This window comes from Solanum pennellii, chromosome 9 (assembly GCF_001406875.1).
Source record: "Solanum pennellii chromosome 9, SPENNV200".
NCBI lineage: Eukaryota > Viridiplantae > Streptophyta > Magnoliopsida > Solanales > Solanaceae > Solanum > Solanum pennellii.
Window position 1 is genome coordinate 771,619 of NC_028645.1, and position 11,263 is coordinate 782,881.

Here is an 11,263-nt window from a genome sequence, read left to right on the forward strand (position 1 = left end):
GGAGTCTTTTCTAAGTATAAAAAATTAGTTGAAATAAGAACTTTTTTTTTGTTGACAAATAAAAAGGTGGAGATCACAGCTAAGCACACAATTTTCTCACACACACACACAGAGTGAGTCTAATTTGTCTGTTTTCTTCAACCCTTTTATTTATTCTGCATGGATGTATTTATTCTCTTTTTCTATACCCCCCCCCCCCTTCTCTCTCTCTATCNTCTCTCTCTCTATCTCTCTTTGTTCTGACACTGCTTATTCACTTCACTAATCTCTAAAGATTTCATCTTTTTTTTGCTTTTCACTCTTTTTTTAACAGTTTCCATACCATTCCTTTCTTATTCTGTCAACTGGATCAACCATCATCAGCATCTCTGAATTCTATAAGATTTCACTAATTTTGAGTTTTTGACTTATTTGCTTCTTCAGGTACTTTCTTAACCTCAAGACCTACAACCCCTTTTGTCCTTTTTTTCTCAATTTTTGTTTGATTTTCCTTTTTGGGTGTTGGTTATAACATTCAATTTGTTATAAAGTTTTGAGCTTTTTTACTTGGGTTTTTGTAGGACTGTCTTAACTTCATGACTCAGAACTCCTTTTGGCCTTTTTGGTGATTGAATTTGTCCCTTTTCTTGATTTTTGTTTAGTTTTCCTTTTTGGGTGTTTTTTATTGCATTTCATTTCTTATCAATTTTTGAGATTTTTGTAGTTGTTGTCAATTGTCATGGCCTCATGGGTTTAGTGGTTTTTTTGGGGTGGAGGGTGTATTTGATTTGGGGTTGGATTGAGTTGTATTCAATTGTTGTAAAGTACTGATCTTTACTTAGGGGGTGTATTTGATTTGGGGTTGGATTGAATTGTATTCAATTGTTGTAAAGTACTGATCTTTACTTAGGGGGTGTATTTGATTTGGGGTTGGATTGAATTGTATTCAATTGTTGTAAAGTACTGATCTTTACTTAGGGGGGTGTATTTGATTTGGGGTTGGATTGAATTGTTGTGAAGTACTGATCTTTACTTGTTAAGTTTTCTTAATTTGGAGATTACTAATCTAATTTTGGTTGTTAAACTTGAGTTTTTTTAGTTGTTTCTATGGTTTTGTGTTTTTTGGGGGTGCTGGGGTGTATTTGATTTGGGGTTGGATTGAGTTGTATTCAATTGTTGTGAAAGTACTGATCTTTACTTGTTAAGTTTTCTTAATTTGGAGATTATTACTATTCACTTTTTCAATTTGCTTATCGAGTTTTGTTTCTTCGCTGTGATTCATTGTTAGATTCTTGGTGGTGGTGCTTGGTTGGGGTTGAATTGGATTCTGTTATACAGTTGTGAAGTTTTATAAACCTGTGAATTTTAAAGATTGGATTTTTAGTAATATGTTCTTGATTTTGGAGATTAATGATCCGTTTTTGGTAATGCTTTTAACAGGTTTGATTTTAGAAGGCAAGTTTTTGATTAGGTTATGTTTGGGTATTTTGTGTAAATTCAGTTAGATTTGGTTGTTGTGATGATGAATCTGCAGTTATAGGTCACTGTTTTTATTTTTTAATTCGACCCTTTGTCTGTGATTTTTGATGTTTAATCATCCGAGTCAGATCGATGAATTCAAATTCTTAATCATCTGAGTTTGGCATGTTTGTATAGCCTGATTTAGCAGGATTAAGCTGCTGCAAGCGGTAGTTTTGAGTTTCTCTTTGTTGGCTTATGTTTACTGTTTGGAAGAAGTTATTGTATATTTTCTGTTGAATAGATTGTGTTGATAAGCTTTGTTTAACTAGTCACTTAGTCAACAGTTTATGCATTTACCTTGTTGCGCTTTTTCTTGAGAGTTGGGTTTCTTATAACTGATATGGTTTCGGAACGTCCTTATGACTTCTTTCCGACCCTTGCCAAATGGTGGAGTTTTTTTCCTGGTTATTTTTGGCCTGTGTAATTGTATCATGCATTGTCTCTTTCCAAACGAATAATTTTCCTTGTTTTTGAACCAGGCTTGAAGTAACTTCTGTTGGAAAGTGAAACAAGTTTCAACCCTGGAATGATTTGATGGGGGCATCAAACTCTAAGCTAGAGNATGTGGTGATAAGCTTTGTTTAACTAGTCACTTAGTCAACAGTTTATGCATTTACCTTGTTGCGCTTTTTCTTGAGAGTTGGGTTTCTTATAACTGATATGGTTTTGGAACGCCCTTATGACTTCTTTCCGACCCTTGCCATTATTTTTGGCGTTGTGTAATTTGATCATGCATTGTCTCTTTCCAAACTAATAATTTTCCTTGTTTTTGAACCAGGCTTGAAGTAACTTCTGTGGAAAGTGAAACAAGTTTCAACCCTGGAATGATTTGATGGGGGCATCAAACTCTAAGCTAGAGGAAGATAAAGCCTTGCAGCTTTGTCGTGAACGGAAGAAGTTTGTAAGGCAAGCTCTTGATGGACGGTGTAATCTAGCAGCGACTCATATTGCTTATATTGAGTCTCTTAAAATTACAGGAACTGTTTTAAGGAGATTTGCTGAACCTGAGGCTCCAATCGGATCTTCAATCTACACTTCAACTAGTGCAACCCCTGAGCTACGTGGATTAACTGAAAAGTCTCTTTCCCATTTTTCATTCTCTTCTCGATCCATCTCACGTCATGTAGATGCAACTGAGAATATCCTACCGTCTCCTTCACCTCCAACCTCAAGTCGATACCATGCTAATCACATGAAATTTAGAGGTACATTTTCTAGGAAAGTTGAAGAAAAACCTTCTGTTCCAGTTACTGTTTCAGTTACTTCAGCTACACCTCAGAACTCCACGCCTCGTTCCGCAGAGAGGCCTGAAGCATCACCTTTTGAAATCCCTCCTGAAACTTCACCATTTGAAATCCCTCCTTCTCCTTCTGAAACTTCACCTTGGGACTACTTTGGTCTTGGCCATGATATTGATAATCATTTGACTTCACAAAATGGAAGGATTGAGAATGGAAATGACAATAGACATCATGGAGATGAGGATATAATTTCTACATCAGAAGATGAAGAAGAACATTATTCTTCACCTGGAAGGGATGGGTCACAGGTCTCGGATGATGAATTTGATGAGCCTTCCGCAGAAACACTGGTCCGAAGTTTTCAAAATGTCAATAGAACAACTGATCATGCTAGCAATAGTGGCTCACCTGAAATAACCTCTGTGAGGAGTGAAGTGTCAGAAGCCAAGTCTCTGAATGTGGAGAAAAGCAAGTCACCTGATTTGTCCCCACTAAGAGCTGCACCTTCAGGACCTGCTGATGATAACGACATGAAGACACCAGTAAAAGAAAATGATGTTGAGAATAAGGTTGCACCCAAGGACTTCTATTTTAGCATAAAAGATATTGAATATCTCTTCATAAAAGCATCTGAATCAGGAAGAGAAGTTCCGCGCATGTTGGAGGCGAACAAATTCCATTTCCGTCCAATTTTTCCAGGGAAAGAAAGTAGGTCATCTCTCTTTCTCTCTCATATCAGATAGAAAATGCACGTAAATGCATCTTAATTGTTTCATTGTTTAAACATATTCCTCAAATTGTTTTAGCTTCTAGGTTTTTTCTTTTTAAGTCACGTGGATTCCTGCATGACATTGGCACGTCAGCTAGAAGTTCTTTCTTACTTGATATGCTGCATATTTTTCTGATTTTATGTGGTTCTTTTAACTGGTTGATACATACGGTAAGAAATGGCAGTCAGGCTGAGGTTGAGGTCAGAATGTTAACAATCATGTCTATATAATCAAGTTAATGTATACTTGAGTAGGCAAGAGAGTGAAGTGAGTATTGGGACGTGAACTGTTGCTCTCTTAACTCTTTTACATATTCGTCTTTTCTGCATAGCTCTTTAATTGATCATTGACAGATTTATCTGTGGCAGGCGGGTCAATGACCAGAGTATTAATGAAGTCTTGTTTCTCTTGCGGGGACGATCCAAGCCAGATTCCTGAAGGTAGGCCTTTTTATATAGAGATATCTATGGTGAAATTTTCAGATTCTACATGTTTAATAGTTGGTAGTGCTTCTGAATGCTGTGTGGTTCAGTGTAGATATTTTGTTAGACATTCCTGAGTTCTTTTCTCCCCACGTCACCTTTGGGTCCAGATGTTTATAATTTATGATACGGAGAATGGGAGGCAAGCACGATATGGGAAGGTTCCTTTACCTTGAGGAGTGCAGATTATTATTTAGATTCAACTTCGTTTTGAGATGATCTACAAATAAATACTGAATAAATTTTTTAGATCTTCTTTTTTTTTACATACTACTCTACATTGTTTACTATAGTCTCCTAAACCAATCTTAAGCAACCTTCTCTTCTAATCTTGCTTAACATTGTATGACCACACATCAATCATTCTCAGCATTTGCTTTTCCATAACACTCGTCTTATGAATGTGCCGGATGTTAGAGGCCTAACATTCACGACCATATGACATTACTGACCTTAAAACTGTTCTATATAACATGCCTTTTAATCATCTTATTTTATTTCTCCATGTTATACTTTCATCTTTGCTGGTATATAGAGCCTAGATTTCTCTCACATCCTGTCAGCCATCTGTTGAAACATTTGCCATTTTTCATCATCTTCGACCTTCTTATGTTACTCTCCATGCGGTCAAATGTGGTCATACACATCGAGACTAAGGGTTCGACTTCCGTAATACATGGTTCAGGCTTGGAGAAGAGAACATGTTAGATTCTTTGGTCATAGAGAGAATCAACTGAAGTCAACCGCTAGAAGAATCTTTGAAAGCGACATAATTTGGCTAATCTGTGAAACAATAAAGAAAACATTATACTTGGAAAGAGATGAACCAAAAAAGGGAAGCTGCTTCAACACTAAATTTAGATATTTGGTAGTATGCCATGTTCCAGTACAATTTAAGATACAAATTCAATATTAAATGTGCACTAAGTATCTATTAATAAATTTGAGACCATGCATATATCCAAATTCACAGATCTGCACTAATCATCCTTCTTGCTTGCTGACCATTGTATGTCAAATGGAGCTTTTTAAACTTCTAATCTGATTTTGGTTCTTTCGCTTTGGATACTATTATGCACGGTTGTGCTCATTTACCATGCATCATGTTTTCTTATTGTTTTTGTCGTCTGTCTTTTCATTATTTTCTTCTACATGAAGCTTATCCAGCCATCTTAATTTTTCTGTTCAGAGCCTCCTCAAAATTCTGTGAAGTACCTGACATGGCATCGTACCACATCATCTCATGCTTCATCCCCAAATCGGCATGGTGTAAACTCCACAGATGGTATTGAGGATGTTTCCAACAATCTCTTCGATAACTTCTGTATGGTCTCAGGAAGTCATGCCTCTACGTTGGATCGGCTGTTTGCATGGGAGAAAAAGCTATATGACGAAGTCAAGGTAAGATGTTTCTTATGTACGTATAATAATGTATTGATATGTTTATTTGTCTAGCTATATGAATGGCATACATATTTGTGAACTAGTTAGTTATACGTACACAACCCATAAGGCTTGCTGTTCTATGACATTCCTATGGATGAAGAATTTACCTCTTCGATGTTAGTTTCTATATTTTGTTCGCAAAAGGTATTTAGGTTTTAGGCCTAGGGTTCGTAGAGTAAGAAGATACTAGAACTTCCTTTCAAAATTCTTGACTGATCTCTTGATGTAACCGGTCAAAAGAAACAAGTTCTTTCCACATTTACGTTCCTTTCGTCTGTCAAGATATTGACATAGACTTTGCAGTGACGGTCATATATTGACATAGACTTTGCAGTGATGGTCATATATCTTTTTTCAAAACCCAAGGCATGGTCTTCTGTTGAAGTTTCATACTTGCTTTCATTATAGTCCTCCTGGAAGTACCAATTTCCTTTCTGGTATTATTATCGGAGATATATATATATATATAGTGTTGTGAATTTGATATTTATCAATTAAGACATACTGAGATCCCAGACTTGAAATTCAATGCATCTCAAAATGGAACTTTTCAGTTGTATAGATTAACGTTTTCCAAAGTAATTGTAGTTGAATTTTATATTTAACTTTTTAAGAACAGGATTTATTAAGTGCAAGTTTATTACAGTGCATCTACTGGTGCTTTTCTCATATCAATGGTGTTTAAGCTACTTATTATTAAATTAGTAGATCCTCTCATATTATGTACAACTAAATGTAAACACCTTTTGGAATTCAGGCTAGTGAGATGATCCGAAGTGATTATGATGCTAAGCGTAAGCTTCTCCGACAACTAGAATCTAAGGTAGAAACTCCTCAGAGGATCGACAAGACGCGTGCGGTTGTGAAGGATCTTCATTCGAGAATTGGAGTTGCAATTCATAGAATTAATTCCATCTCCAGGAAAATTGAAGAAATAAGAGACAAGGAACTTCAGCCTCAATTGGAGGAGTTGATTGAGGGGTATGTTATTAATGTTGCTCATATTTTAGCATCAGAATATCGTTAGCATTAAATGTATACATGTTTGAAAGATGATGTTTTAGAAGGTTAATGGCTGGAAGTTTCTTATTAATTTGTCTGTATGGTTATCCTCTTCCTATCTCAGATTGAGGAAGATGTGGGAAGTTATGTTCGACTGCCACAAGCTTCAGCTCCATATCATATCGATAGCTCATTCGCCTGGAAATATGAAGATCCTTATTCAATCAGATTCTCGTCGGCAGATTGCAATCCATCTTGAACATGAATTGAGTTCTCTATCATCAAGTTTTACAAAGTGGATCGTCTCTCAGAAGGCATACGTGGAAGCTATAAATAAGTGGCTTCACAAATCTGTCTTCCTCCGCGAAAAATCATCCAGGAGAAAAAGAAAGCAGCAGCCTGTGCCACTCAGAAACCACGGCCCACCTATTTATACCACCTGTTCTGTCTGGTTGGAGATGTTCGATTCATTGCCTACTAAGGAGGTTTCAGACGCTATAAAGGGGTTGGCTGCCGAAATCTCTCACCTCCTACCTCGGCAAGAGAAGCACCAAGGGAAGGGTGGAAATCATCGTCATGGAATCGATGGTGAACCAGGTCTTAAGACCCCACTGAGAGATGATTCTCCTGAAGACTGGATAGCCGGCTTCGATCATTTTCGTACAAGCTTGACCTTTTTCCTGAGCCAGTTAAACAACTTCTCAGAGTCTTCTGTCAAGATGTTCACTCAACTCCAAAAGGCCATCCAAGAAGCCAAACATGGTCATGCGCTCCGCATGAATTCTCAATCATAAAAAGGTATTCCGACCCTATCTTTGCTCGAAATCTTCAAAAGTAGTGTGTTTTAGAAGTACTCAACACAGGTGCGACAACATTTTGGAGAGTCCGAGCAACATAGTTCTGACAAAAAGATACTGAGGAAACAACAATGGATATAATATAATAGCAAAGGAAGGATTATTTTTTCTGTCATTTGTACAGGAGAGGTGAAAAATAGAAGGATAAATTTCTTGGAGCTTTACAGATATATTTTTGTTGAATCTTGAAAATAAAAAAAGCTCTATATAGTGGCTGTATATGCAAATATTGGGAGGTGAAAATTGGGCAATATTTGAAAAGGAAAGGGGTGTAGATTTAGTTCATAAGGAGAGCTGTTTATATGATAGCAAGAAAAAAAATGTACTATTAAAGCATATGTACATTTTACTTTGATGAACTACAGTTACAATTTCATTAAATATTTTGCATTTTAATGTGGTTTTTCACTTTTGCTTTATTATTATGATGATGATATCATTTGAAATGATGAAATGGTGATTTATATAGTCGATCCAAACTTTTTATGACCAAGGTGTTGTTATGATGAAAATATCTCAAGTGTTTTTTAGCTGAAAGTGATCTAGTGGTTTAGGTTTTGGNCAGTTACAATTTCATTAAATATTTTGCATTTTAATGTGGTTTTTCACTTTTGCTTTATTATTATGATGATGATATCATTTGAAATGATGAAATGGTGATTTATATAGTCGATCCAAACTTTTTATGACCAAGGTGTTTGTTATGATGAAAATATCTCAAGTGTTTTTTAGCTGAAAGTGATCTAGTGGTTTAGGTTTTGGTTTAGGTTTGGAATTTCTGTGTTAGAGGTCTCATCAACGAAGCAAGGGAACTAGTCACATCAAGCTTATCCAGTGTAGGTTACTTTTATATATGATTTGCGTTATGACATTGAAGCAAAGATTTTACTTTATGCGCACCCAAAATGTTTTAGATAACATGGGATAAGATGGGTCAATATAGGTGCAATTGAGAAAATAAATTTTTTTTCGTGAGTTTTATATTTCAACTAGTATTAGTTATTGTTTTTTCAATCAGAATTATTAGTATCTACATAATTAAACGCATCTCAAAGTTGATTAAGCTAATCAGAATTATTAGTATCTACATAATTAAACGCATCTCAAAGTTGATTAAGCTAACTATCCGTTGTTATCTTTTTCTACCTGAAATAACACCACATATTATAAAAATTTCACTTTATTATGTAAACTATTTTTACTACCAATAGAAGGAAAAGGAAAAAAAATAAAATCCTAAATTTACTACCAAATCCCAACGCTATATTTACAATCTTTAGAAATTNGTTATTAGTATCTACATAATTAAACGCATTTCAAAGTTGATTAAGCTAACTATCCGTTGTTATCTTTTTCTACCTGAAATAACACCACATATTATAAAAGTTTCACTTTATTATGTAAACTATTTTTACTACCAATAGAAGGAAAAGGAAAAAAAAATAAAATCCTAAATTTACTACCAAATCCCAACGCTATATTTACAATCTTTAGAAATTATTTTTGATTTGGCCGTTAAAGTATTCACCGTTATATCACACTTAACCTTAACGGTGATTTCCCACGTCTTAACGGCGCCAACTTCAACTTTAACGGGCGCTTTAATGTTAACCTTAAACGGAACTTTTCCTTTCTTCTGTTCATTCCTTAACGCCGTTTTAACGGCGTTACCAAGCAAGACGTTTGATCCTTTTAGCGGCGTCTGAAAAACAGTTATGTTATTTGTAGGCTGATAGAACTCCGGCAACTCGCCGTTAGTGAGACGGACATCGGAGTAGAATACGGTGACGGAGCTTCCTTTCCGGTAGTAAATTCCGATCTTATTGTTAGGATTTTCAGCTCGGATAGTAACGTCGAATTCCGGCGATACCGGAGACGACGAAGTTAAGTTGAAATACTTAATCGCAACCTCGGAGATAGTGTATTTTGGAGCTTCAGGACGGAAGACGAGGTAGAGAACAGCAGCAGTGATTCCAAGTGCGATAATGAGAATTAGAAGGAGAGAGAAAGTATAGCAAACGCACCGGCAACAGAAGCTCCGACGAGGCTTTCGTTTTCTCAAAGCTTCGTAACGGCGAGAATTTCCCGGTGGAGGATACCGATAGATTTGATCTTTTGGTACTTGAACAACATAAGTTCCCGGCGACGGCAGCACATGCTTTGTCTGAGTTCCCGTAGCTACTCCGCCAGAGTTGTTTGACGAAATCGGTGAACTCGCCGGCGATGAATCTCGAGGATGTACGCGATCAGCCATAGTGTAACAGAAAATCAGAAATCAAGGAGGCGTTTGTATTGTGAAGGTGTGATGCGTTGTATTTATATTTATAGTAGTGCGTGTGCGCGTGTAAATATTTTGAAAGAAAAAACGCGTGATTAGTCACTTAACACGCAATATTCTGAAGGATACAACTGTAATCACTCTTAATTTTTCGTAACGATGAGTCTCGGAGTAATAATAAAATTATATCTATCTTTAGTTCTTTACGAGACATCACTACGTTGGAATTTCGCTCATTGCAAAGAATAAAAAATCTCATGTAGAAGTTTGGATTGTGTCTCGATTTCAGTATCGTGGATTATTTTTTAGGATCAGTAGTCTCACAAATTAGAAGCAGATGTAGAGATTAATATGTGTGATTACAATTAGCATGAATATAAATCGCTAAAAAATGAATTATTGAATCAAATCGAAATGATTTACTGTACTGAATCAGAGTTCGTAATTAATATTCATTTATAATTATCGATTATTCAAATCAAACTTTGAAAATAACGCATCAAATACCAAACATCCACCCTTAGTCGCGATTGACTTATGAGAACTCGTAAGAAATTTACAACCTTTGTGAAGCATATATAATATGATCGCTCGTTTATTAAAAATTAACATTTCTATCTTACTAGATTAAGCTTTCACATTTTAATTTCATATTAAGAATCAATTTTTTTTTTGTGACATTAAATCACTAACTCAAATTTTCCAATATTAATTAATTATTGGACTATTTCTCACTTTGTGTGTTGAATTTATTACATCATTGTTGTGCAGCGGTGAACAAATGGAGTTTTGGTGAAAGGGAAATAAATTGAAATAGTAAAAGCTTATTTAAAATTGAGAGGAAAATATAAATTATTCAAACAAGAAACACATGAAATAATTAATTAAGAAAAAAAAATTAAATTAAAAAATCTTTCAATATTTTGATGAAATGGTAAGTATTATATATATTAATATCGTAATTTCAAATTTGAATATGGAAAATAAAGTCATTTTAAGTAAAAGAAATATTTCATCTCAAAATAAAACTTTTGATACTTTAATTAATAAACTTTGCTATAAATATCGAATATCAGATATGGTGAAAAAAAATTAGTGATTAAAGGATAAGGAGAAATGTTCAAAAGAGTAAGGCTTTCTTAAATATTGACAGCTAATATTTTCTCATAAATAAATATTGTCACGTAGTGTATGAAATAACAAACAAAAGAAAAATCTATCAAATAAATAAAATGTTGGACATGAATAAATTAATATTTTACAAGATATTTAAATTTGAATTTAAAAATGATATTTGATCATGGAATATATTTGAAGTTCTATAAGAAAATATTTAAAATCCACTTTTTAATTAAAACCTTAAACTTCAATCTTCTTATTATTTATTTCAAGAGATTGAAATAACAGATCAGATAAGCCAATACTTATTTAAAATATATAATAAACAGTTGGAAAAAAGGATAAATATATCCTGAACTATCATATCATAAGTGATATACAATTATCATTTGTCATATTTTTTTAGATATTAATATTCTTATCGTCCAAAAACTAGAGTATGTATACCATTTATACTAACGGATATGTCATAATCTTATCCACCGATCCCACATTTACTAAATATTGAATAGACGGATAAAATTGTGTCACGTGCCCCTCTTTAGTGGTCCGTTCATGTGAAGGGCAT

General features: G+C 34.6%; 2 protein-coding genes across 3 annotated transcripts; one reads left to right on the forward strand and one right to left on the reverse strand.

The window, feature by feature from the left end:
• The first annotated feature begins 207 nt into the window (after window positions 1-207).
• LOC107031127 (nitrate regulatory gene2 protein) lies at window positions 208-7,694 on the forward strand. Its single transcript, XM_015232362.2, has 6 exons — window positions 208-423; window positions 2,279-3,449; window positions 3,880-3,951; window positions 5,183-5,394; window positions 6,197-6,420; window positions 6,566-7,694. Exons 2-6 carry the CDS (start codon window positions 2,333-2,335, stop codon window positions 7,233-7,235), a joined length of 2,295 nt encoding a protein of 764 aa, XP_015087848.1. The 5' UTR covers window positions 208-423; window positions 2,279-2,332; the 3' UTR covers window positions 7,236-7,694.
• Window positions 7,695-8,336: 642 nt separating this feature from the next.
• LOC107029799 (NDR1/HIN1-like protein 13) lies at window positions 8,337-9,603 on the reverse strand. 2 transcript variants are annotated; one of them, XM_027911699.1, is made up of 2 exons: window positions 8,762-9,603; window positions 8,337-8,547 (listed from the first exon to the last, which is right to left on the reverse strand). In XM_027911699.1, exons 1-2 carry the CDS (start codon window positions 9,550-9,552, stop codon window positions 8,544-8,546), a joined length of 795 nt encoding a protein of 264 aa, XP_027767500.1. In that variant the 5' UTR covers window positions 9,553-9,603; the 3' UTR covers window positions 8,337-8,543. The 2 variants fall into 2 exon arrangements, with proteins under 2 accessions (XP_027767500.1, XP_015086729.1); XM_015231243.2 differs by lacking the exon at window positions 8,337-8,547 and having other exon boundaries at window positions 8,691-9,603.
• Between the last annotated feature and the right edge of the window lie 1,660 nt (window positions 9,604-11,263).

Coding starts and splice junctions, on each gene's coding strand:
- LOC107031127 (XM_015232362.2), top strand. CDS start 2,333: ATGGGGGCATCAAACTCTAAGCTAGAGGAAGATAAAGCCTTGCAGCTT. Junction 3,450..3,879: donor AATTTTTCCAGGGAAAGAAA/GTAGGTCATCTC, acceptor TATCTGTGGCAG/GCGGGTCAATGACCAGAGTA. Junction 3,952..5,182: donor TCCAAGCCAGATTCCTGAAG/GTAGGCCTTTTT, acceptor TTTTCTGTTCAG/AGCCTCCTCAAAATTCTGTG.
- LOC107029799 (XM_027911699.1), bottom strand. CDS start 9,552: ATGGCTGATCGCGTACATCCTCGAGATTCATCGCCGGCGAGTTCACCG.